A 27918-nucleotide genomic window follows, 5' to 3' on the forward strand; every position below is an offset into this window, starting at 1 on the left:
CAGGCAGAAAGAACAAAGCAGACACCTTCAGACCTGGTATGGTTTGAGTGGACGGCATGTTGTCCACCACTAATAATCAGTCAGTCACCTTTATAAGCCTGTCTCAGTTGGAGTCTCTTCACAAACTTTTTCAGAATACCTGAGCTTTAGTAAATATGCCAGCATGAATATCCCCAGTGACGACATCAGAAAGGTTGTGTTCTTTCTGGTGGCATTATTGGTTGATTTTTGATTTGAAGATTGAATCCTGCTTTAGTCTAAAAGCTTCTATTGCACCAGTACACCACCTCGCTCCCCAGCATTCTGTCTCTTGAGTTTGCTCACCTTATTAAAGAGGAAGGCTGTCTTAACTAGAGTTCCTTTCTTGGACTCATAAGAAAACAACATAATTGGCAATTCTGCTTTAGCAACAAACTCATTCTTCCCCAAAGAGTTGCAGATATATATTAAAAAGAGAACAGAAATGTGGAAACACACTCCTTAGATACAGAAAGTGACAATTTTAATTAAAAAGTATACTCTTCGTTTTAAATTTTTTCCCCATTCAAAATATAGTAGATTAATACCAGCAGTTGATTAATAGCTTTGTTGACTAAAAACATAATAGTCTACTTTAACATAAGTATCAGAGATAGCCATGAAGCAGAGGCATATATCAATTAACTTAGATTGTTCTATCATCTTCTTTGTCAGGTTAAAGTAGGTTTGAATTGCAAACATTTATGTAGATACCACTTCAAACCCTTGCCAGCAGATATATATTCTTGAAACAAAAAAGAGCAATGAAAGAAAACACTAAAATTTCCTGAGTGCTGAGTAGTTATTGTGGTGTTTAGCTGCTGCTTGTAATTATTAGAACTGGGAGCACCGGCTGTTGGGAGTCTGAAAGGACAGGGAACAGGAAGGAGGGGGGAGGAGTTGAGGAGGCTGAGTGAGAGTTACCAGCAGCTTGGTAAAGAGGTTTCCACTTTAAAAATCAAGTCCTGTTGAAGTTTGTTAGTACCTTGCCCGGTTGATACAACAGTTATAAAGGTTTATCCTTTGATTTAGTGTATTCGTACTGAGCTATATAAGGACTATAATTCACTTCCCCAAGAATAATAAACAGAATGGGTGAAATTCTGGCCAGGGACGGATCCCTCTGGGACTCCACTAGAAACACTCCCATAGAATGATGATTCCCCATTTACAATTATTTTTTGTAATCTATCCGTTAACCAGTTTTTAATCCATTTAATATGGGCTACAATCATTTTGTATAGTGCTATTTTGTTTTTAATCAAAATGTCATATGGGACTAGGGCAAATGCCTTGCAGAAGTCAAAGCATATTATGTCATCAAAGTTACCTTCATCAATCGTACTTGTAATGTTATCGGAACACAGTAGTATTTGCTTGACAAGACTTGTTTTCCATAAAACCATCTTGACTGGCATTAATTATGCTAACACCTTTAATTCTTTACTGATTGCATCCCATAGCAGCATTTTGATTGATGTCAGGCTAACCAGCCTATAGTTACCAAGTCATCCTCTTTAGCTTTCCTAAATATTGGCATAACATTAACTTTTCCCAGTCTTCTTGAGTTTCCTGAGTGTTCCCAGAGTTCCTTGGCCAATGCTTTTAATTGTCTTGGGTGCAAGTTACTTGGTCCTGCTGATTTAAAAACATTTAATTTGAGTAGTTGCTGGTTAACATCCTCTCTAGATATTAATGGAATAGAAAGTATTTCTCTATCACTATAAGACATGAATATATCATTCTGCTTCTTTTCAAATACGGAACAGAAATATTTATTTAATACTTCTTCCTTTTCTCCATCATGATTGACACTTTTTTACTATCCTTTACTAGTATTGGACCTACAGCATTGTTTGGATTTCATTTGCTCGTAATATGATTAAAGAATTATTTTTCATTGTCCTTAACCCTACTGGACATAGATTTTTCATTGATACCTTTAGCTTTTCTTATCAATTGTCTGTGTTTCCTGTCAATTCATACTCATTGCTCTCAGCTTCCCAATTTTTTTCATCCATGCAAATTAATACTGAAGTCAAGGGGAACCTGGAAGGGTTGAAGGACTGGGCCCTTAACTCTTTTTTTAATATGATAACACTTCCCTCTAAGGATCTGCAACATGTTCTGTTTGAAACACACAGCGCTAATGAAACCTTATTGCTGTGGGTGAAAGGTGATGGGTTCATGCTAACTGAACACAGAGCTGTTTATTCCCGCGAGCTAGCTGGGATTCAGATAGCTGTTTGTTTTTTTCTGTGTAAACTTACTTCACTAGATTTTCCTGTGAGTAAATAAATGAAATGTCTATTGTCAGTGACCTGAGCTCTCCTGTAAGGGGGATATAAGCTTAGGAGTACATTTTAGTACGTATGGTTCTGCATATATACCCATTTCAGCTCGGAGGGCTGGTCTTCGTTATTGCACTCAAGTTATTCCACCTATGCTAGACTAGAGCGAGGGAGAGTCACCACATTGGGAAACAACACTCAGAATAGGCGGAGGGCTGGGATTAGTGGCACAGAGTCACTGGATTGGCACTTGATGAGTAGTTGTAAATGAAGATGCTGCATTCCCACCTCATCAGCGGCAGCACTCAAGGGTCAATCCATCCTGCCGGACGGGCCAGCTAGTTCCAGCTTAAAGCACCATTGAACTCAAGCTAGAGGTTTGTGTGTGTAGACAGGAGTTGGTTAAGGGGTTAACTTGAGTTATTATAGCTTGAGCTAACAATGCAGTGAAGACAAAACCTTAGATATTGTGGTGATGGGTGCCAGCACCAGCCCTGAAGAAAGACACAAAGGTGATTTATCATTGTTTGTTTTATAAGACCTTGACATTATTGAGCAAGATCCTCAGCATGTGTAAATCAACGCAAGTCTACAGAAGTCATTGGAGCGATACTGATTTACATCCACTGAGGATCTGGGCCCTTCGTAATTTATTTATTCTTTGCAGTTTGTTTTGAAGGAGGGGGAGGTGTGTTGGGAAAAAATATACTATTTATGCCAGCCATTCAAGACTATCTATGCAATGTTTGCCCACATGTTCCATGGTCATGCAGTTAATTAACACTCCAGAAGTCCAGGCTTCTGAATGAAGAAAGCTGCATAAGGTTGGACATTCATCTGCTTCCTCGTTGATCTCATTCAGCAGTCTGGGATATGCACAGGTATCTTGGGTGCTTGGTACCAGCAAGAAGACAATAGGCCGTATCCCTGGCTTGGTACTGTGAGTATAGAGAGAGCTCGTTCTTGGCTGGTTCCCCCTCCTTTTTAAAATCTATTTTAACCACTGGTAAATTCAGAGGAACTCCATTAAGTCAATGGAGACCCTGAAGTTAATGGAGTGCCAAGCTGTGTAAATCAGGAGTGAGTGAGAGCAAATGTGGCCAGATGTTTCTCTATGTTGCCATAAAAATACACAGCCTAATCGAGAGTGACAGGCTGCAGGGTTGGTCCCAGAGACGCTTGCAGATATACCATTAAAACAGAGCTAAATTGCACAGAAATCAAATTCAGGGTCCGTAATGAAAGATGAAAAGATCTAAGCAGCAGCAGGTTTTCGTTTTCGAATGTAAATGGCAGGGTGGTATTTAAGCGATGACGGATCTCCCGCTTTTGGCAAGCTTGCAGTTTTCACTCCACTATGATAAAAAATATAGCTAATAGGGTAAATGTGATTAAGTGACTCTGACAAGCAATTCACAGTTATCTCACATGGAGAAGCACAAGCAGGATCCAGTGAGCATTATTTCTGAATCTACAATACAAAGACTTTCCAGCCTTGTTTATGCCACAGACCAAATTCTGCTCCGGCTACTCTGGTGTAATCCCAAGTAACTGTTGAAATTGGTAGAATAATGGTGGATTTAAATTCATAGATTTTGAGGCCAGAAGGGACGGTTGGTATCAACTAGTCCAACCTCCTGTATAACACAAGCCATAGAACTTCAAGACTATGGAAGAACCCAACAACTTCGTCACCGAACCCATAACACTACACACTAAGCCCATCTGGAACATAGGAATTGCCATACTGTCTGTGAACTGTCTGGTCCAGTGTCCTGTATCCGGTTTGGCCAGCACCACAGATCAGTCTGGCCCTAAGTATAATTTGCCACGTTTATTTGAAACTAGATAAAGGAATGAAGAAAATGGCCAAAAGATGACCCAATGGTGCCCTTCTACACTGGAGGCTGGTGACACTGGAGATTGGGTAGGGATAAATAGACACAAAACTGCCATTCACACTCACTTTACAGCAGTGGATGATACATGAGTCAAAATAGGGTACAGATGAAATTCTTCCTTTGTCTGTCCTGAGGCAGCTCCGCTGGCATTTAGTACTGCAGCTATTAACACCTGGATTCTGGAACCTTTTGTGAGTCCTCCGGCTCCCAGGTACTGGACAGGAAAATGTCACAGGCTTTGTCCCTGGCTGGAGACAGTCTGCTTTGCATTCTCCTCCTAATGATTTTGCCTCAGAAGGCATCTCTGGGCTTGTGTGTCTATTTGGCCAGATTGAAGTCGATAGAATTGCACGGGGCGGGAGATGTGGCAGAAATTGACCAACTGCCTAGAAAGAGAATGGGATGCATTCATCTCGGTTGTTACTCCCTCACGTTCACTGATGAAAGTGGGCCAAGGTGCTGGGAACATGAACTATGTAATGAAAGGGTAGGGCACAGCTTCAGTGACAAAATGCTGGCAGATTGTCCCACATTGGCACCGATAGTGGTTGGCATCTGGAAATGCTTAGGTAAGCATTCCCATCAACCGGGGAAGGCAGGGCCACTAGTTGGACTGAATGCTTATATGGAAAATTTTGTTCTCAGTAGCACCGGTGTAATGCCACTGCTGGTAATGGGGTTACACCATTGTAGCTAAGCACTTGTAATGTTTGCACAGCCCTAGACTAAACACTAGTACAGGGGTCAGCAACCTTTCAGAAGTGGTGTGCCGAGTCTTCATTTATTCACTCTAATTTAAGGTTTCGCATGCCAGTAAGACATTTTAACATTTTTAGAAGGTCTCTTTCTGTAAGTCTATGATATATAACTAAACTATTGTTGTATGTAAAGTAAATAAGGTTTATAAAATGTTTAAGAAGCTTCATTTCAAATTAAATTAAAATGCAGAGCCCCCCGGACTGGTGGCCAGGACCTGGGCGGTGTGAGTGCCACTGAAAATCAGCTTGCGTGCTGCCTTCGGCATGCGTGCCATAGGTTGCCTACCCCTGCACTAGTATAAAATCAGGTGTTGGTGCCATGTAAATCCAGTAGAGCAACAGATGTCCACGTAACTCACTTTAATCTAGACTAGAGGATGGATTTTGAAAATAGCTTTATTTTTCTTCACAAACAACACAGTGTTTCGATGAGACCTGTTTAAATCTCCAGGGCCCAATCTGAAGCCCACTGACATCAACAGGAATCTTTCCAGACAAGTTTTTCGAATTAAGTTATGAGCCTCATTTCTTAACACTAGCTATTATCTTATTTTTTAAAAAAGCCTTAATGCGTCCACAACAGCATCAGTTTGAAAAATAGCAAATAGTTGAGGATTCGATGCAAAGTTTCAAAGGCACTGAAAATGCATTTTGAAGACCGACTGGTGCTTCCGGACAGAGGCGTTAGGTACAAAGTGGTTCCTGCTGGACCAATGACTGTCAGTTATTATAGAGCACTACACCAGGCGTATCTGTACCAAACTAGAGCTGGGCGTGAAATGGTTTTCCTATCCTGTGGAAATTTTTGAGATTTCTAAACATTTCCCATTTTGCACTGGGATGAAACCAAGACGGTTCTGATTTTTGGGGGGGGGGGGGACCCAGAAGAAAGCGAACTAGATTCCCCTGCCCCAGAATAGCCTGGTGGTTTAGTCACAGCTCAGGTGTGTGAGACTCAAGTTCAGAAGGACTGTGCTCTGACTGATTTGGAGTAAGGACTTGAACCCAGGTGAATTCAAGCAGCAGAGTATTCTGGAGTGTCTCTGGTTTGGACCAGAAATTCCATCCCGGACCCGAGAAAACTTCCTAACAAAAGTTTTTTGTTAAAACCAACCCTTTCCCACAAAAAGTTTGTTTTGACAAAGCGGCATTTTATGACAGAAAACCATTTTGTCAAAAAAATTCCCACCCAGCTCTATACCAAATGTATAGCTGGCATTTGCTCATACAAAATGTGTCCTATTTCCTGAGTTGGTGGCTACAGAATAATGGGAGTAAGTAACTAACTGAAAACTTTTAGTGCTATTTTAAAAAATCTATCAGCTCTTTTTGATCCAAAGTTATAGCCACCCGCCGAGGCACCTCTATATTGCAAACTGTGTTCTGTTTAGCACAGCATGTGGCTTACAGAGAGGGAAGTTTTGCAAATTAGCCCTAAAAGTTATGAGAATTTTGTAATGCACTGATTTAAGGCCAAACTGATTGAAGACAGTGGGACTATTGTGTGGGTAGAGGATGAGCGATTGGGCCCTTAGAGCTCTGCCAGTCTCATGATACTGTTAAATGTTGCTCTTTCTTTACAAAGCAACCTTTGATTCCTAAAAAGTCAAACAAAAAAACCCCTCACATCCCTGCTCTGCTCTCTGTTCTGGGTGCGCGAGTCAAAATCGCTGAACTTGAAAGAACACTGAGAAAACAACAACTGAAAACATGACTAGCGCCAAAGTTACTGTTCTAAAATATTCTAAAAGGCTCATTGGTGATCGGTAGATGATGTAGTTATTGTATACTTGGATTGTTCAGCTGGCTGCGTGAATGTGGGGAAAATGGCATACAGAAATGAAGTAACCTACTAAGGAGGGCCATAGCCAAAGATTTGGGGCCTAAATAGTCACATACGGGGCCAGATTTTCAATTGATGTAAATCAGCATAACTCCATTGAAGCCAATTTACCCCACTCCTTTATGACTAACAGCTACCTGATGGCCATCAGTCCCACAACTGGAGATGACTCTCAGACTTGGTTGGCTTGGTCCATCCACCCCATTAATAAATAAAAACACACTCTGGGGTACTTTGTGCAGCTGTTCAGGTATCCCATGGTTCCTTAGTAGCTTAGTAACAATCCCTAGCCTTGAAAAACGATTTGTTCCTTGCAACCTCAGTGGACCTCCCACCACCACCTCATTTCTGCTGTGCGTCCGTCCAGAAGATGGCTGCTTAGATGAGAATTTACTACCGTTCCAGTCAGCCACTAGAAAAGCTTCAAACAAACCTTTATTGAGTAAGTTCTTCTTAGCAGCCATAGCTGGCTGGTGTGGGACTGGATAGATGCAAGGTAGAAATAAGGGCATATAAGGTTCAGGAAGTTTGCTTTAAGGAAAAAGCTTAATAGGGCCTGGCCCACTAGGCCTCCTGGAAGGTTGTTTTTTTTGCGGGGGGGAGGGGTTCCCTGGTCTCATGTATGACATGGGGTGTATGTTCCACCCACCTTCACATCCATAGGGAATGTATACATTGTTTCCAGACTGGATTCCTGAACCTATCCAAGGCGTAAGCTTATGTATTTTTTTAGGTCGATGAAGAATTTAACTTCATAGTAGATATGTGAATTCTGTACCTTCAAGAAGAGGATGTCCCTTTCCTTCTCCTCCCCCCAGCAACTTTTCTGGGGATCCAGGCACCGAAGTGTACTCCCGCTGCTAAGATTAATCAATTTCCTCCACCCAAAACAATCACACAAGTTTATTCCTATTTCACAAGCAGTGGTGAAAGGATTCAAATGGTAACACGAATAAAAAAATCAAGTACATAACACCATAACATTTGAATTGTGTTAGTGCTGGACTATTGGATTTTAGTAGCATGTGGGCTGATGTATATGATATGGCTGTACAATGGTCTGTGGAATTTGGTCCCAAGCTTTTAGTAAGTTGGCATGGTTTTGATTTTCTTTGGTTAAAAGCATACAGTGCAAAGATTCAAGATTAGCCAACATTCAATCTTTAGGACTCTCCTCCTGCAACATCCTGCTCCTGTAGGTACTGAGCGGCCTTGAGGACTTTAATTAAAGAGACAAAACTGTCCCCTTCCTTCACCAAATCTACTTGATTCCTCAAGTATTTTCTCCTGGAGATCTAGTCTCCTCTAGTAGTTGTATGGCCAACGCTGGTGAATTAAGCTGGTCTCTAGGAGCCAGTGTCATAAAATGAAGATCTTTGGAGAAGATGAAGCCACCAAGTTGTGAAAGCACAATTATAGATGTTTCTTTATAATATTTTTTAAACAGGAAAACATAGAAAACTATTGATTTAAAACAGGGTAGTTGATCGAAGGCACATTTATTATTAATTGTTCCCTCCCCCCCCCACACACACTCATTTGGGATAATTAATAAACCTAGCTGGTGATAAACAGGTGCAGAGGACAATTAATCCTATTTCCAGGACTACCTGTTGGTTTCCGTGAGACAGAGAGCTTGCTGTAGTGAAGAAATTCATCACAATGAATTATTATGTGATGAACAGGATCTTTCATTTTACAGATCACATCCATTTAATTTTTTTAAAGAGGTGATGCTCAATGGAATTTTTTGTATCTGAGGCTGCATGAAAAGCAAGATATATTTAAAAGCTGGGAGGGGCACAAAAGAGAGAAAGATCAATACAACAGAATGGGATTCAAATGGACAAACTGCTCCAGGGTAGCATTACAGTTACATTTCTAACTGTTATTTATGTCTGCGTTCTGACTCAATTCCCCCAAATGTCAGCAGGTTTTTGAAAGAATTCTCCAATGTGAAATAAATAAATAAACACCAGGGCCAGAGTTCTCATTCCAAATCTAGTGGCGAGCATTTGTTTCAGAAGGCCTGCACTAGCCAATAACTATTGACTTACGTATGCATGAAAGGAGCCAAATAGCTATTTGGGATCGTTTTCTTAAGTCTAGTGGCTATTACCTACTATATACTGTAAATTCTAACACTTTGCATTCCTCAAGTCACCATGCAGAGCTAGCTAAAAATCCTTCACTCTTAAGTGTTCCATATTTTTCCTATAGGGTTTGTGTGTGTCGTGTCCTTGACTTAAAAACAAAGTGGGGAGGAAAGGAAGAGGGCTGGGAAGGAAAAAATCACACCTGGCAAAGTGCACATTTAAAGGGGGGAGGAATCCTGGACTATAGACCAATTTTTGTTCCACTAACCTCCGCTTTTATCTGGTTTAACACTTGTTCTATTACCACTGAAAATGCATTTTCAGGTAGTTCTGTATAATATCGATGTAGGGGGCATCATTAACGCTAAGAGGATGTTTTCCATTGGCATCTGCTATTTTGACCAAATGTCAAGGTTTGACATTTGATATCATTAGCTGGTATCGGTTTATCGTTCAGACTGAGATTTTGACTTCTGATCTGATACTGAATTCAACTGTGACCAGCTGTGTGGCTAATAAAATCAACAGCCAGGTATCTGGTGTTCCGTTCTTCATGGGGAGTGGGGGGGGGGGAGTAGCAGTTCAGTTAGGATGCTTGCTTCTGTCCTTGCCATATCCATATCTTAGTGCTTTCGTTGATGTAGCATTTCTGACCGATTCCCTTGGGGGGAAAGAACGACTAAGGCAGTCTCAGTGTGGCTTCCCTTTGCTCTCAGATGAAATACTCCTTTTTGCTCTCATGCACAGCCTCCTGGAGAGCCGGGTCATTTTTCAGCGCAGCGTCTGCACTTTCGGCAAATTCAGTTCCCTTTGCTTCATTCGTGTGGTAGGTGCCCTTGTGCCTGTACATGTATCGGAGCATCACGATCAACAGGCAAATTAGGACAATAGCCACCGCTGCAATGACACCTGGGAGGGAAGAACCGTTTGAATTGCTTAGTGAGCAAGCGTATACAGCCTACATTTTACACCGGGACATAATGTAACCGGGGGTATTCAGTACGGGGGAATATGCTAAATATTACAGAAGTCCATAACAAAACCATGAGAGTTGGCAATACTAAGGCATAAGCACGCTTAGCGGGTCTATGAACGATGCAGACCCACGGGGCAATTCCCAAGCAGAGAGGGTGCAGCCCACGTGGCTCTGTGTCTGTCCCACATTCCAGATCCAAGGCAAGGGGCAGGAATTGGCCTCTCCTGACTTCTGTGCTCATCGCCCCATGCAAAGCCCATGTTTAACCATATTTAGACTGTGTACGCAATGAATGAGCTGTATGAAATCTGTACAACAAACACAAGAAAAGCCTGTCCTGCTAGACCAGTGGTCTCCAAACTTTTTTGATCGCGCACTCCTATCAGTAAAAAATTTTTGAGTATGCACCCCCACTATATGTATATTTATTTATGTATAAATTATATACATGTACTACTATACTAATATATTATGTACAATATAAAACATACCAAAAAATAGAAATTAAAAACGGATGAGATAAAGATGAACAATATTTTTAAAATAATTTTGATTGTATTTTATTTATTAACGGTACAAAAAACCTTTTTGCTCTCACAAAAAAAATATTATTAATAATGTTTTTTAGTGAGAGCAATGTGATTGAATATGCTTCATTATTTCTGAAAATCTTGGTTTAACACTTTGTGATACAGCGATTGGAAGGTCTGGATTAGGGTTAGGGTGCAGGAGGGCGCTGGGGGTGCGGGGTCTGGGCGGGAGTTAGGGTGCAGGAGGGCACTGGGGTTGCAAGGTCTGGGAGGGAGTTAGGGTGCAGGAGGGCGCTGGGGGTGCAGGGTCTGGGAGGGAGTTAGGGTGCAGCAGGGCGCTCAGGGTGGGGGTGCGGGAGGCGGCTCAGGGCTGGGGCAGGCAGGAGGTGCAGAACACTTACCTGGGGCAGCTCCTGTTTGGTGCAAGGGGTGTGCAGGTGGCTCTGCGCAGCGCGGCACCGCCCCCATGGCCACGATTCTGGGAGCTGCATCCCCTGGGCAGGCAGGGCCACCCGGAACGCAGGGGCTTTAGGGGCTGCAGGGCCCTGGGCTAAGGGGGCCCCGGGGCCCTGGCCTGCAACTCTAAAGCCCCTTTCGGAATGCGGCCCTGCGAGCACGGGCCGGAGGACTCAGGAGGAGCAGGGGCAGCCGCACAGCCAGCGACCGGAGAAAAGCGGCGCTTTCCTTCTCTCCAGCCGGTTTTGAAGGGGAAAGCGCCGCTTCTTTCCGGCCGCTGGCTGCGTGGCTGCCCCTGCTCCTCCACGGGCCGGAGGACTCAGGGCCGCATTCCGAAAGGGGCTTTAGAGCTGTAGGCCAGGGTCCCGGGACCCCCTTAGCCCAGGGCCCTGCAGCCCCTAAAGCCCCTGCATTCCGGGTGGCCCTGCCTGTGGGAGAGGGGGGGCAGCTTTCCTGCTCATTCATTCCCTCCCTCCTCCAGCCACCCTTTTTTTCCCCCTCTCCGGCGGCGCTCCTCCTGCCGCGCTCCCCAATGGATCGTCTTGCGCACCCCCCACTTTGGAGACCACTGTGCTAGACAAGCAATCAGGTCATATCTACACAGAGACTTAATATGTGGTAAGCCAGGGAGGAAATCTGCCACACACTAAGAACCTGTCTGGGCCCTGCTACCGTGGAGTATAAGTTTCATAGTGCTCTTTGATATACTGCAGCAGTACGACAAACAGCAATATGTCAAAGCGTACTATGCGATTTTTAGTGTGTGGCCCCTTAGTACATGGCAAGCAAGTCTGCTGTAGATTTACATGCTGACTTGCCACACATTGAGTCTCCAAGTAGCCCTAAGATAAGGATATACGCAGCATTGATTGTCTTAACTCGGGGTGGGAGGGAGGGAGACCCTGTCATACTTACAAATTTTATTTAAGCTAATGTTAAAATATTTTATAATATATAGGTTGAGAAAAGTGTCTGTACATCTGGGTATAGTGCTTAGATCAGAGGTCGGCAACCTTTCAGAAGTAGTGTGCCCAGTCTTCATTTATTCACTCTAATTTAAGATTTCGCGTGCCGGTAATACATTTGAACGTTTTTAGAAGGTCTCTTTCTATAAGTCTATAATATATAACTAAACTATTGTTGTATGTAAAGTAAATAAGGTTTTTAAAATGTTTAAGAAGCTTCATTTAAAATTAAATTAAAATGCAGAGCCCCCCTGGACCGGTGACCAGGACCCGGGCAGTGTGAGTGCCACTGAAAATCAGCTCGTGTGCCACCTTCGGCACGTGTGCCATAGGTTGCCTACCCCTGGCTTAGATTATCCATTCATACAAAGTTTGTTTTAAAAAAGTCATAGGATACATATAGTGCATAAGCATTGCAGAGTGAGCCTGAGCTCACTTGTAGGGACATGAGAATGGGGGCGAGTAATACGAGACTATTGGCATGAAAACAATGGTGAGGGGAGAATTTTGGCAACACTTCCAGGACTAAGGCAGGAGACCATTTTAGTTCTACCTAATTATGTTAACTAGCTCCTCCAGCTTTTATGGTGACTGAAGTACTGCTCTCAGAAAGAGAATTGCTCATGTAAAGAAGTTGAGGTTACAATAATAATTTGATTCCACCAGAGGCTCTCTCAATTTTTTAGGACTACATTGGTATCCCTTGACACAATGGGCTTTAATAGGCTTTAGATATGGCACAGTATTAATAAGTCTAAGAGACGAAGCACAATTCAATTTACCTTCCACTGGTTCGCAGGAAACTGAAATTAAAGTTACAGGAGCTAGAACCGGAGGGAAATACATCAGAACCTCTCTAATTTGCACTAATGATTGGGATACCCCTGGTGAATTACTGAAATGAGAGAGTGAGCAAGGAAGTGAACAAACACAATGAAAATCAAAAGGCCAGGATAATACATTTCTCCATGTACAGTGCTTTGCTCATTTAGCTTGACAACTGTAGTTCGTTTAAATGTATGCGAGCGCTTGAATAGAACTCTAGGAAATGTGCTGCCGTATATTTTGTAAAAATAACGGGCCACATCACCAGCTGGTATAAATTGGCGTAGCTCTAATCAATGAAGCTACCCTGATTTACACCAGCCGATGAGCTGGCTCAATGAGGTAAGAGTTCACCAGAGTGCCCGACTATTGGTTCTTTGTTGAGCTGTGGGGCGAGCGTCCTCATTTGTGGGACTATAACGTGTGTAACTCAGCAAAGAGCCGATTACTGAGGTTCTGACATGATCTGGAATCTAGACACAGATGGATGTGGACGGTAATAGAGCAGTTCCTTTCGGAGACAAGAGAGGGAAATGGTTGCCTCGTGGCCATACATATCCCTTCCAGATGCACAGGGCCGGTGAAAGACATATAGATACCGGTCAGGGGAAGGCTAAACATCACCGTTTCCACCTCCTCCTCTGCTTCCCAGGGATGGATTTGGGGGTACAGGTGAGGTTGTGCTGGAGCACAAGCAGGGAATTGCCGGCTCAATGGCATCATCCCGCTTCAAGACTGTGGAAATTCTGCCCACATATTGTGCCGAAGCAAATACAAGGCCAGAAGGGACCTTTGCGATCATCTAGTCTGATCTGTATAACAAAGGCCAGAGAACTGCCCCGACATAATCCCTAGAGCAGATCTTTTAGAAAAACATCTCGATTTAAAAATTGTCAGCGATGGAGGATCCACCACGACCCTTGATAAATTGTTCCAATGGTTAATTACTCTCACTGGTAAAAAATCCACACCTTATTGCCAGTCTGAGTTTGTCTAGCTATAGAAGAGCGGGGTGCTATCATTATCATTAACATATGGACAGCCCCCGTGCATCGAAACCCTAACATCCAGGCAGATGCTGGAATATTTGATTCCTTCCCAGGAAGCATGGCCATCTATTTAAAATTCCCCCTAATTCTGCACCTGAAACGTGACCTCTGTCATAAATTACGCACAGGCAATGGCAGGTGAAGTAATTGCCGGTGCAAATGTTGGATTTAAGTGTCCTAATTCTGCTCTCATGCCAGTCTCACACTGGTGTAACTCCATTCACCTCAATGGGGAGTCACTCCTGCTTCCCCTGGCATAAATGAGATCAGAATCAGGCCCCAGGCCGTTAGATGTCTAAATTCTATCGCTTTTCTCCTCGGTTGGCCACAGGTAAAAAATTAGAGGCTGGGCTGAAGCTTCTTGGAAGATTTAACCCTTCAAGTCCTGCTGGGTGGAGAGTGACTCTGTAGAACATAATAACACCCTGTGTCCTGAGAGAGAGCGAGAGCGCGCGCACACTCTGGGGCCCTAATTCAGCCATGTATTTAAGCACATGTTTTACTTTACGCGTGTGAATACTACAGAAGATTTAAAATTAAGCATTAAACATCCAAATTAAGTCTGTGCTTAAGGGTTTTGCTGGATTGGGACTTTTCTGATTTCATTTTTGAATACCGCATAGTATCTGCACAACAATGTCTATAAAAGGCTGACCAAGCATGGGATTTTATAAGACGACAAGAGCCCTGTTTTCTTTCCTTCTAATGCAGAGGTTCTCAAACTTTAGCAACCCGAGGACACCCCATTTTGATTTAAAAATTTTCACGGACCCCTAAACCCCCCACTCAGCCCCAGGCTCCACCCCCACTCCACCTCTTCCCCCAAGGCCCCACCCCTGCCCCACCTCTTCCCTGCCTCTCTGCCCCCTCCCCCGAGCGCGCCTCGTCCCCGCTTCTCCCCCTCCCTCCCAGCATCTCCTGCACACCGCTGAAAAGCTGTTCCTCGGCATGCAGGAGGCACTGGGAGGGAGGGGGAGGAGTTAAGGGAGGGAAGAGGTGGAGTTGATCAGCGGGGCCGGTGGACCCCCAGAATACCCTCATGGACCCTCAGCGGTCCACGGACCCCAGTTTGAGAAACGCTGTTCTAATCAAACTTTCAAATACAGTCTAATACTTGCCTCCAATGACTGCCACATCTACTGCCGCTGAAGAACCCCCGTGATCTCCAGCTACAAATAGAGAAGAATATAGAAAAGTTAAGTAGATGAAATGGCTTGCATGATGTGTGACTACAGCTCCCCTACTGAAGGGTGCGATAGTATTTTAACCTCTGTAACATGAAATGTAGAACTTAAATGAGATCTCTGATTTAGCATCCATAAAATATCTAATTAAAACTGGGTGCATGGTAGTGGTATTGTATCAATATAATGCTTGGGAAAGAAACAGCCAACACATAGTGCAAATTCTCTTGGCCATCAGGGAAACACACCTGTTTCTTATGATCACTTACCTGTAACATCCTCTGATGAATGATGAAATTAAGAGTATCTGGGCAGTGTGATTAGTCTTGGAAAGTCAGTATGGGGGACAAAAAAGCGGTGCCTATTTTGGACAGGATTCTCGTTTGGTATAAATTAGTTTAGTTCCATTGACTTTAATTACCATTTTGTCTCAGCATCATCATCATGTTTTATTTTTTAAATGTATATTTGGAGGAAAGCTAGACCTGGTGTGAATACGGTATAAGTTCAACACTTTCTTGCACCACATCTGAATGTGGCCCTTCGAAGCTAAATTATAGCTTATAACTTCTAAGCAGATAATCTTAGAATTTAAAAGCATAAGAAGATGATGACCATGGCTTTTTAAGTATCTGAGATCAGGAATTTGGTTGAAAAAGTCATAAGCTGCTGGGGAAAAAAAATAGCATTTACTAAAAAATTCAAACCAACAAAAAACCGAAAAACAAACCAAAACACAAAACCACAGGGAGAAAAAAACAACTAATGAAAAGCTGTAGTGTTTGGAGAAAATACAAAACAAAACAATGAAGTTTTTCCCTCCTTATCATCTAATACAGGGGTGGGCAAACTTTTTGGCCCGAGGGCCACATTGGGGTTGCAAAACTGGATGGAGGGCCATGTAGGGAAGGCTGTGCCTCCCCAAACAGCCTGTCCCCCGCCCCCTATCCACCCCCTCCACATCCTGCCCCCTGACTGCCCCCCTCAAGACCCCCAACCCATCCAACCCCACACTGCTCCTTGTCCCCTGACCACCCCCACCCCTAACCGCCCCCTCCCGGGACCCCCCACCTCTAACCGCCCCCCGGGACCCCACAACTTATCCAACCCCCGTGCTCCCAGTCCCCTGACTGCCCCAATCCCTGTCCACACCCTCACCCCCTGACAGGCCCCCGGGACCACACATCTATCCAACCCCTCCCCCCGTTCCCCGTCCCCTGACCCCTATCCACACCCCCATCCCCTGAGACTCCCACACTTATCCAACCCCCCACCATGTTCCCAATCCCCTGACTGCCCCCCAGAACCTCCACCCCATCCAACCGCCCCCTGCTTCCTGTCCCCTGAGACCCCCCACCCCTTATCCAACCTCCTTGCCCCCTTACCATGCCGCTCAGAGCAGCATGTCTGGCAGCCGCACCGCCCGGCCGGAGCCAGACACACTGCCGCGCTGCTCGGCCTGTGCGGCGGCATGGCTACGGGGGGCGGGGGGGGCAGCGCGGGAGGGGCCGGGAGCTCAAGGGCCGGGCAGGACGGTCCCACAGGCTGGATGTGGCCCGCGGACCGTAGTTTGCCCACCTCTGATCCAATATGATACTTAATTCAACAGTAAAGTGAGATGAAACTGATATTTCTCTATTGGGTTCCCTGCTTGGACATAAGCCAACGTTACCAGGTATGATTCTGTGCTCCCTTCTACTGTTTTTTTACTCTGGTGTAACTCCACTGACTTCAACTGAATTATTCCTGATATTTTACTCGGCTCAACCTGTGTTTATTCTCAGAAGGAAATTATTACCGTGCAGGCCTAATAATTAATTTTGGAGGTAAATTTGTAGCAAGCATTTGACTGGCAGCTTCTACAGTCAAGAAAGATAAGGCAGATGGTAGTAGGTTTTAAGGCCAGCAGGGAGCACTGTGATCATAGAATATCAGGGTTGGAAGGGACCTCAGGAGGTCATCTAGTCCAACTCCCTGCTCAAAGCAGGACCTAATCCCAACTAAATCATCCCAGCCAGGGCTTTGTCAAACCTGACCTTAAAAACCTCTAAGGAAGGAGATTCCACCACCTCCCTAGGTAACCCATTCCAGTGCTTCACCACACTCCTAGTGGGACCCCTAATTCCTAATATCCAACTTAAACCTCCCGCACTGCAACTTGAAACCATTACTCCTTGTTCTGTCATCTGGCACCACTGAGAACAGTCTAGATCCATCCTCTTTGGAACCCCCTTTCAGGTAGTTGAAAGCAGCTATCAAATCCCCCCTCATTCTTCTCTTCTGCAGACTAAACAATCCCAGTTCCCTCAGCCTCTCCTCATAACTCATGTGCTCCAGCCCCCTAATCATTTTTGTTGCCCTCTGCTGGACTCTTTCCAATTTTTCCACATCCTTCTTGTAGTGTGGGGCCCAAAACTGGACACAGTACTCCAGGTGAGGCCTCACCAAAGTCGAATAGAGGGGAACGATCACATCCCTCGATCTGCTGGCAATGCCCCTACTTATACAGCCCAAAATGCCGTTAGCCTTCTTGGCAACAAGGGCACACTGTTGACTCATATCCAGCTGCTCATCCACTGTAACCCTTAGGTCCTTTTCTACAGAACTGCTGCCTAGCCACTCGGTCCCTAGTCTGTAACAGTGAATGGGATTCTTCCATCCTAAGTGCAGGACTCTGCACTTGTCCTTGTTGAACCTCATCAGGTTTCTTTTGGCCCAATCCTCTAATTTGTCTACATCCCTCTGTATCCTATCCCTACCCTCCAGTGTATTTACCACTCCTCCTAGTTTAGTGTCATCTGCAAACTTGCTGAGAGTGCAGTCCACGCCATCCTCCAGATCATTAATGAAGATATTGAACAAAACTGGCCCCAGGACCAACCCTTGGGGCACTCCGCTTGAAACCGGCTGCCAACTAGACATGGAGCCGTTGATCACTACCCGTTGAGCCCGACAATCTAGCCAGCTTTCTATCCACCTTACAGTCCATTCATCCAGCCCATAGTTCTTTAACTTGCCGGCAAGAATACTGTGGGAGACCGTATCAAAAGCTCTGCTAATGTCAAGGAATAACACATCCACTGCTTTCCCCTCATCCACAGACCCAGTTATCTCCTCATAGAAGGCAATTAAGTTAGTTAGGCATGACTTGCCCTTGGTGAATCCATGCTGACTGTTCCTGATCACTTTCCTCTCCTCTAAGTGCTTCAGAATTGATTCCTTGAGGACCTGCTCCATGATTTTTCCAGGGACTGAGGTGAGGCTGACTGGCCTGTAGTTCCCCGGATCCTCCTTCTTCCCTTTTTTAAAGATGGGCACTACATTAGCCTTTTTCCAGTCATCCGGGACCTCCCCCGATCACCATGAGTTTTCAAAGATAATGGCCAATGGCTCTGCAATCACATCCGCCAACTCCTTTAGCACCCTCGGATGCAGCGCATTCGGTCCCATGGACTTGTGCTCGTCCAGTTTTTCTAAGTCAGTTAGGGCTTGTCTACATTACCTGCTAGATTGACAGGCAGCGATCGATCCAGCGGGGGTCGATTTATCGCGTCTAGTCTAGATGCGATAAATCGACCGCTGAGCGCTTTCCCATCAACTCCGGTACTCCACCAGGGCAAGAGGCGGAGGCAGAGTCGACGGGGGGTGGGTGGTTATCCCCCCCTTGCGTAGACCAGGCCTAAGTCTGCCCTCCTGCATACCACAGGCCATAGAACTTCCCTGAAAGAATTCTTGTTTTGAACTATAGCAGATCTTTTAGAGCAACGAACAAGGTGATTGACTTTTGGAGGTTTGCCAGGCTTTGTATAGTACAGAGGCTCCCTTCACCTGGAGTGTTGTTGTATTGTTTATATAATTACAAATTCTGTTGGTTGACTAATAAGACAAATTGTATAGGATGGGGGATATCGGTCCATCAGGGTACAACCCGAGTAGCTGGGAAGAGTCTGTTTATGCGGAGAAGGAAGACACCCAAAGCCCAGGTCCTCCTACAGAAGCACCAAGACTATGATAGTTCCCAGAACATCCCAGACCTGTGAAAGGCAATGGTAACACATTGGCAGGCCCACTGCTTCCAGCCCCTCTCTGTAGCCCACACCTGGCCCCTCTATATCAGAGCACAGTAACCTCACTGGAGCTGAGGCACATACCCCCACAGCCTCAGATCCTGCCCTCCCATGGAGTTGCACCATTGGGGGGGTGGTTTTCAAAGTATCTGCAGGAAGGTCTAGGAATAGGATTCTTCCAAACACACTCTTCCCCAATCCCATTCAAGCTGTGCGCTGATGAAGGGTTTACCCCATTCCATGCAATCTGCACACTTTTATTACAACCAGGTCCACTCCAAATCCTCATGGCTCAGAACAGATCAATTCCCTGTAGTAGCCTAGCATCGGGGTTCCCCTCTGTCTGGGTCTGTGGGAGGCCACACCACCTCCCTACACACCAGTCCATCGCCTACCATGGGGAATTAGCGGGGCGACAAGTGTCTCTAGCTCAGGCCTGTTTTCAGGGGGTGAGCAACAAACACAGTTAAATAGCCCGGGCCCTCAATCAGGGCAATAGGAGTCTAGGGTTCGGGCCTGTGGTCAGGCCCCAGGAGCACACACAGTTAGATGGCCCAGACCCTGAGTCAGGGCAGGGCAATAGAGGTCTATGGCTTGGACCTATGGTCAGGGCTGAGCAGCAGGGAGCCCGGACCCTTAGTCAGGGTGGGGCACTAAGAATCAATATCTCAGGCCTGTAGTCAGGGCCGAGCAGCAAAGGGTTCGAGCATCCTATCTCCTGCAGATGGCCGACAAACCCTGGCTTCGTGGCCTGGAGAGGGGGAGACTGGCACCCCAGGATTGGAGTGGCAGGGGGGACCCAGGCCCACTCGCTCCGCTGCATCCCGGCCCAAGGCCCTACCAGTGGCAGATCGCTCTGCCACTGGGTCAGCGGGGATCCTGACCACAACACGCTGACCTACTCTCTGGCAGCACTGCAGCCAGACTAGGGTCAGCTGTCCCTGGGCCATTTCCTAACTCCCCCTCGGGATGCACCTAGATCAGTAGGGGGTCCTCCAAATCGTCCGGGTAGAAGGCCTGTAATAGTGCTGGCCACTCCTCCGCGGTCGGATCAGCAGGCGGCTCTGGCCAGTACTCGGTTCCACAGGGGCCTGCGGCAGTCTCCCAGCTCGGGAGCAAGCAGGAGGCATCTGACTCCTCCGGCGGCTGCCGCCCAACTGAGCTCCCAGGCCCATCTTTTATACTTCCTGTCCTGCCCACTGACTTCCGGTGGGAGGGGTGAGCATGACCTGGCTCCACCCACCAGGGCTCAGTGAGGGGTTGCTCTCCCTTTGTGTCCATGAGAGGCCACACCGCCTCACTACATTCCCCCCAAGCTCAAACTGTATTGGCCTTCTTTCTGCCTGATGCACACTGACAAAGAAAACTCTTCCATTATATAGCAGGCACCTAAACGTGTGAATCCTGCAACGTTTCCCTAGGTTATTGCAATGTCAGGCTACAAAGGGATGCTTCCAAATATTAATTCCAGTTCAAATCCTCCTCGCTTTAATTATAAAAGTATATGAGTAGCTCTCCATCATTCCTGGCATTCCCAAGGGCCCTTCTGATTCAGATAACAAGCAGATGCCTTATCTCCAGCCCTTGACACAGAAGTGCTTTTTGATAAAGTATCTCCGTGTTAAGATTTAATTTTGACACTGGACTTTTTAAGCTTTTGGAAGAATGTGGGCCAGATCCTCCATTGGTGGAAATCGGCGTTGCTCTGCTGAAGTCAGTGGAACTATGCCAGTGAACATGGTTATGTGTCTATAATCACCACAGCTCTCAGTGATTGCCAATAGGAGAGACTCCACTTTTGCATTAACATGTCCTCCTCCCACAGTGAGCTGGAGTTGTGGGAGGGATAGCTCAGTGGTTTGAGCATTGGCCTGCTAAACCCAAGGTTGTAAGTTCAATCCTTGAGGGGGCCACTTAGGGATCTGGAGCAAAATCAGTACTTGGTCCTGCTAGTGAACGCAGGGGGCTGGACTTGATGACCTTGCAGGGTCCCTTCCAGCTCTATGAGATAGGTATATCTCCATATTATCCTTTCATTGGGTAAACTGGAGGTGTGCCAATTTATACAGCAGTAGAGAATTTAGATCAGAAATTTGGCTCACTTTCACTGATGTAAATCAAAAATAACTTAATTGTGAGGCCACTTCTTCAGCTGAGGATCTCAGCTGGCAGCTCCGCGAACAAGTGTGTGAGGGAACTACTAGACTTGCTATATTAATAGGACTGAGGGCATTACACAAAGTTACCATGATTGGTCGAAGTGTTGGGGCTGATGAGCCCAGTGAGTTTGCACTTATGAAATGAGATGACCTGCTCTGAGTCTGAAAGAGAGGTGACCGCCATCATCTGGAGCAGATGTAGAATTCTAAACCTTCAGAAGTATAATCTGTTAGTTTTGGGCTGAATTCCCTACAGTGGCAAAGACTCCCATGCTCTTCCAGGAGTTTTTGCCTGGGTAAGGACTACAAGGTGTGACACTCTATGAATTCTTTATTCTTTGCAGAGGACTCAAATGCCTGTGTATCGTGAGTCTTTTTGTCGTGTCCATTTGGTTATTTTCCTGTGTTTCACAGGGGAGACATTTTCAGGTATTGCCTATTAAATTGCCCCTGCAAAAATGCCTCCCACAGTTACGCTGGCTTGCATGTCTGTTAGGCGCAATCTGGCCCGTTATGTGTTATATAGCGCTGGAACTCAAAGACTGCATCTGGGCACTGTACAGCAGCATTGGTTATTAAAACATACAGAAATGAAGAGAGCTGGAAAAACTCCTGTTCTTCATAAAATTCCTACCCACGCCAATGTATTAAACAAATCAAGACAACAATAAACAAACCAAACAGCCAAACTAAATGTTCAGCCAAAAGCCAGTATCTTTGTTGCATTATATGAAACTCATCAAATTCCAGCTCTGAGGGATCAAGTTTCAGAAGATCAAGTTTTGCAACAGATAATGCTTTGCTACCAATCTCATCAAGCCATGTCCCAGAGACGGACAGAGGCTTTGTCCCAGCAGACCTCAAATATCATCATGGAACATAGGGGAAGGGAGTGACTTTCTGAAATATCTGGAGTAAGATAGTGGGAAATGGATCCCGGTACATGGAGCAAGATTATACCAGTCCATAAATACAATTCAGTGATTATATTTTAATCCATGCACTGATTAGGGGTCCCAAAAATCTACAGGGAATGTTGCAAGTCCACATAATGCTCCTGAGGGCTAGATATTGCAATTGGATCTTTTGTTTAGCAGTGTCAAATTGCTGAATACTTTCTAATATATCAAAGTTTGCTCTTCCAATAAGGAAACAGAAACAATCCCATGTGACTTGTGTCCAATCACACAGCTCACAGAACAAATTCCAAATATCAAATAAATGATTGTGCAGACATGTTTCAACCTATGGATTCCTTGCACGCTTTTTGCTGCAAAGTATCAAACAAATGAGATTGATTCATAGATATCATGATCTGTTTAGGTGGACAGGAGAGAGGGCCAAACTGAATGGATTAGTGGCTTGAAGTGAATAATTCAACCAGCTCTGAATGTAAATGAAAGCAGGATTTTCCCATTCTTAATACATGGATCCCTGTCTCCCATTTAAGCCTTTTATAGATTCTTAGGTTGGAAGGCCAGAGCATTTAATCTGAACCTCCAGCATAATACAAGACATCAAATGGAAGCTACTAATACTGCATCAAGTCCAATAACTTAAAAGACTAGAACATAATGGGAGGTCATATTAAAAAGATATAAAGACTTTGCCTGGGATTTTCAAAAGTGCTCAGCATTCGCCTAACTTTGCGACCATAGAAGTCAATGGTAAAGTACCTCATTGGCTTCAATGAGAACACGTTAGTGAGGCCAACATTGAGTGCTGTAGAAAATTCCTCCATCAAGTGAGGAAGAATCTATCCCTGGTCCAATGGGTAATGACTCTTGGTTATTATTATAATCTTTCTTCTGCCATGAACTCTTCTTCTCTTGTGTACCTTCCTGCATTCAACAATCGCTTGAGCTCCAAAAGTAAGTCCCTCAGTTAGCAGGACTCTATCATCACCAATGCAAATCCATCCTACCAGATACTTAAGACCCAAGAAGTAACATAGTCTTAACGTATACAACAACCCATTGTTTATGCAATTGCTGTGCACCCTTCTTGCCCTTCATGTTTGTGTCTTGCCAATACATCACATTCATGAGAAAATCATTAATCTATTAACCTTAGTTTACTGATGTAATTTGCAAGCTACAGTTAAATCTGGTTTACTGAGGTTCTATGTGTAAGAATGAACAGAGCAAACTTCCTTTAAAAATCTCTCCAAGCAGCCTCTGGACTTGTTTTGTGAAATAGCTGTTACATTAGATACATGCCTTTCGAGAGTTAAAAATCTTTATCCAGCATATGTTTAAATACTTTCTACTAAGCATGTGCTGCCCCACTGGAGCTGGCATCTCCTTTCATGAAGGGTCATCAGTCTAAACTCATCAATCTGACACTCTCTGTTGAAAAACCCATCACCATCTCCCATTAGATAGTAAAAGTCATCAGTGCTGCTCTTTGAAAATTAAGGAACAGTTTCTCATCTGTCAATCTGGACAGGAGACAGAATAATTTGGCTTCCATTTATATGCTAAATTATTACAAAGATAATAGCGGGGTGGGGGAAAAAAAACAAAAACTGCATGATCGTTTAGGTGGCGAAATGGGTTGCATTTAGAATTCACGATAAAAATGTAGATAAGCATGTGATTTGTTCTAAAATTAAAACACATACAGCCCAATCTTGTACCCTGCCAACTCAGTGGGTGTTTTGTCATTGACTCTGAAGGGAACAGGATCAGACCTTTAAATGTTTGGGGATGTAAATGCTTAATCGGAACAATACCAAAATGGAACAGGAAGGAGCTGGCTATGTGAGAATGTTTTCTCAGCGAATGTAGTACAATGAAGCGACGGGGTGTTTGCAGAATTAGTATAATTATGTTAATTGGGTCCATACCATCTCAGCAGTTCACCTTTTGAATCTGAATTGCAGTGGAAATGTCTGAATTTATTTCCTACCCCCCAAAACAAGGTCTTTATGACTAAATATCCTCACATTTTATAGATTAAAAGAGAGCTCGCAACAATTAAAGGCAGCCAAGACTGCCCGGGTGTCAAAGAACTCATTATCCATCTGGGATCATCTATTGATTGTGAAGGTGAGGCAAACTTGGTTCTTTGCCCCCTGAATGTAGACGTGGAGAGTAATTTTTAAGTACTTGTGCTATTTAGTGGAGGCTGGCTGCACACCAAGGGTACGTCTATACTTACCTCCGGGTCCGGCAGTAAGCAATCAATCTTCTGGGATCGATCCCGGAAGTGCTCGCCGTCGACGCCGGTACTCCTGCTCCGCAAGAGGAGTACGCGGAGTCGACGGGGGAGCCTGCCTGCCGCGTCTGGACCCGCGGTAAGTTCGAACTAAGGTACTTCGGCTTCAGCTACGTTATTAATGTAGCTGAAGTTGCGTATCTTAGTTCGAAATGGGGGGTTAGTGTGGACCAGGCCCAGGAGTGCTAATTCTGGTCACAGTGAAGAAAAGAGCAGCCATTGGGAACAGCAAAATAATACCACTTCCTTAATAACTTTATGGAAAGGAACAGTATGAAAGCCAGATTCAGCATGATCCTTAAGCATGGTCATAACTCAAAGCCTGTGAGTATCCCCATTGACCTCAGTGGGACAACCAATGTTTTTCAAGTGAAGCATGTCTGGGTATTTGATTAGTTGGGACCTAAGCGTGTCATCCGGCACCTGTTGAAGTCAGTGGTAAAGGACCAGGCAGAAAATTGGCAACACTGAGAATTTAGGATCCATAAATGTCCTTAGTACAGCTGGGTGACAATTTTGACATTTTTTAATGAAGAAAAGAGATAAATTGTTCACAACACTTTTTCCCATTTATCAACCCATTCTACTCATTAGATACCTGTGCTCAAGGGACATTCCTGAGCATTGTCCTAGGACATTGGTCAAAATAAACCCACAAAGAGCCAATCTCTGCTACCATGTTACCAGGAACTTTATTAGAATAAGACAAATAGTCATATCCCTAAAGCCATTGTGTCTGGCTGTGTCACTGTAGAATTTCTGCTAGAACCAACCCCAGCTGCCCTCCTGCTACGGGTATAAAGAAATTGCAGAGTTATCTTCATCGTCATCTGAATGTCAGAAACAATAACATTAGGAAAAGAGGCTGCCTGTACATAGAACTGGAAGCTTCGTCTCTCCGCATTGCCTGATATTTGCAGTGTGCTTACCACGTCCTTCCAGGTACTGAGAGCCCTCCCATTGCTGTGGCATTTGCTATGTTATTTCCATACAGTGTTATGCTTAAGTTTTCTCAGAATATTATCCTAAACTCTGCTGGACTCGTGTGCAACATGAGGTGGGGCTGTGGGGACAATGAATTGCCAGTGACGTTGGATTTTGTCCAGCTGTTATAACATATCGTGTGCTTTTTGCTCCATAGACTGGTGCTGTGAATGCTAATCCCAGAAGTGCTACAGTGGCCTGACACTTGAGAGTGGCGGTGAGCCCCTGTTCAGGATTGCTGGGTACTCTCAACCACATTGGCTTCAATGGGAGTTAAAGATGCGTTGAACCTCACAGATTTGGGTAAGTTTCATGCACCCAGTCCTGAATTCCGACCTAAAAGCCTATCCAATGCCCAGTGAAGGACTTCCATTGACTTCAGTGGACTTTAGATCAGGCCTTAAATTCTGAATACTCAGGAAGATCTCCTGTTGACATCTATGGGTGTTCTGCGGGAGTAAGGGAATGGCTCAACATATGGGGTGTGTGTGTGTATATACTTCACAGCCTATATGACTATCGCCTATAGATAAAACAGGGGTGCTGTGGAAAAAATAGTATGTGATCGTGTAATTAAAGACTGTTTCATAATGCACACACAGTGGGAGCAGAATTGAGGTTTCACAGGCAACCTTTAATTCTGGCATTTCCTAACTTTTAAGTACATGTCTTTGCAACTTTAACATTCTTTTAACACAGGGTTTGGTTTTTGTTTGGTTTAGTTTTTGGTTTGGGTTTTATGTAATGTATCCTTGGGGGACTAGTATAAAGAACGAGAATTGTGAAGATGACATCAAAAGAAGACTCGGTGTAGCTTCTACTACATTCGGAAAACTCTGCAAGATCTGGAAAGCTAAAGACATTTCAATAAAAGCAGAACCCCATGTATATGAGACAACTGTCATGCAGCTACTTCTGTCTAGGTCAGAGTATGAAGAAAGCCGATGACCAAAAGATTTTGACTGCAGAAATGAGCTGGCTGAGAGGAATGCTGAGAGTTTCAAGGCTGCAGAAAATAAATAAAATGAAGAGATAAGAAAACAGGCAAGACATAATGCTGTTATAGGAGATTCAAGAAAGAGGGACACATGTCAAGAGTGGACCCCTAAGGGGATACCATAAATAGCGATGCATGCCAGAGTGCAAGGAACTAGAAATAGAGGAAGACTGAAGATGTGTTGGGTAAACATGGTGAAAAATGACATGGAACAAAAATGTTTAAAGATCAATGAAGCCATGAAGCTAGTACAAGATAGAAAGTGGTGGAAAAGCTTCATTTGTTACCGTTGCTGCTGAGCTGATGGATGGGGATCAAAGAGAAGAGGAGAAGATATCCTTCTTTTGTTCTTCCAGCTTATTTAAAATGCATCAGCTCTCAAATGGTCAGGACAAGAAAGATCTTAAATAATTCCAGCAAATGCATTTAGCAGCATCTTTAAAAGTAACATTGACAATCAAGGAAATAAAATATATGAAGGTTACTTTAGCAAAGGGTGATGAATAAAAATACAGAACTTGTCCTTGTGCTCAACTTACAGGTGAGCCCTGGAAAAACCTAGAACCTGATTGAACACCTGTATACATGTATTCCTATAGACATGTATGAGAATCTTTCTATTAGACTTCAATGGGCATTGGATCAGGCTGCTAGTGTGTATATATAAAGCACAGTAGCTGCTTTGCTAAAATATGCACTTTGGTTCACCCCCATAGTTTGTAGCGGAGCTGACCCATAGGTGATAACTCTTGGAAACAGGAATATTCCCCCCTCCGTGTTTATTTTAGATGAAATTGCATTCAACTACTCCCATGTCCTGTTCCAATTCTCGCCTCAGGCCATGTCTACTAAAAGCATCACAAGTTGAAATATCAGGATGTCTAGCATATGCTCATTAGGGACACGAAATCCTGTCCTGGGGTGCTGACAAGCATAATATTATTAATGAAGAGATCTGTTGTGGAAATAGAAGCTTCTGAATTTTTCAATGTTGAACATATGAAAAGGAAAATAAGACATTCCGAGACACATTGGAAACTTACAAGGCAAATAACAGCTTGAAGTAACAACAGTCTCATTCTCCAAGGCTTTCGTAAAGAATGTGCAGATTTCATTTGAATATCTGCTGCATTTGAAAATTGCTTTTATAATCTGAACGGCATTAAAAAGAAAAAAAAAAGAAACCTTTTATTTGACTTTTCTTAGCAAAACTTCTTTAACATCTAGCATGTATTTGAATCATCGTATTCAGATTGTGTGATAATTATTATAAAAGAAAGGCCAACTCTAATATTTTTCTTGGACAACTGTCTGGTACTAGCTGTTGAAAACATTAGCAGTGCTGACCTTAAAATCCTGCATCAGCAGCATATATTGGAAGATATTCAGTGATGGCCTTGAATTGTTGTGAGCACTGTTTTACACCCACAAATCAGGGCCGGCTCCAGGCACCAGGCAACCAAGCACATGCTTGGGGCGGCCCCTGGTAAGGGGCGGCGGGGGGAGCGCGGTGCGGCATTCCGCGGGGGGGGGGGAGCTCCGGCGGCGCAGTGCTCAGCGGGGGGGCGATTGGGCGGGGGGTTCCGGCGGCGTGGCGCTC

At 44.5% G+C, this 27918-nt stretch overlaps 1 protein-coding gene across 1 annotated transcript in view; it reads right to left on the minus strand.

Annotated features, from left to right (window-relative positions):
- Window positions 1-5837: 5837 nt before the first annotated feature.
- Window positions 5838-27918, minus strand: part of GYPC (glycophorin C (Gerbich blood group)) — a 41851-nt gene continuing 19770 nt past the window's right edge. The window contains exons 2-3 of the mRNA XM_026647389.2: window positions 14827-14877; window positions 5838-9816 (exon numbers count right to left, since the gene is read on the minus strand). Coding sequence (XP_026503174.1) covers window positions 9620-9816; window positions 14827-14877 — 248 coding nt within the window. The 3' untranslated portion in view covers window positions 5838-9619. The remainder of the gene's footprint in view (window positions 9817-14826; window positions 14878-27918) is intronic.

The sequence above is a fragment of the Terrapene carolina genome, unplaced genomic scaffold (assembly GCF_002925995.2).
Source record: "Terrapene carolina triunguis isolate 2854851 unplaced genomic scaffold, T_m_triunguis-2.0 Scaffold62, whole genome shotgun sequence".
Lineage (NCBI taxonomy): Eukaryota > Metazoa > Chordata > Testudines > Emydidae > Terrapene > Terrapene triunguis.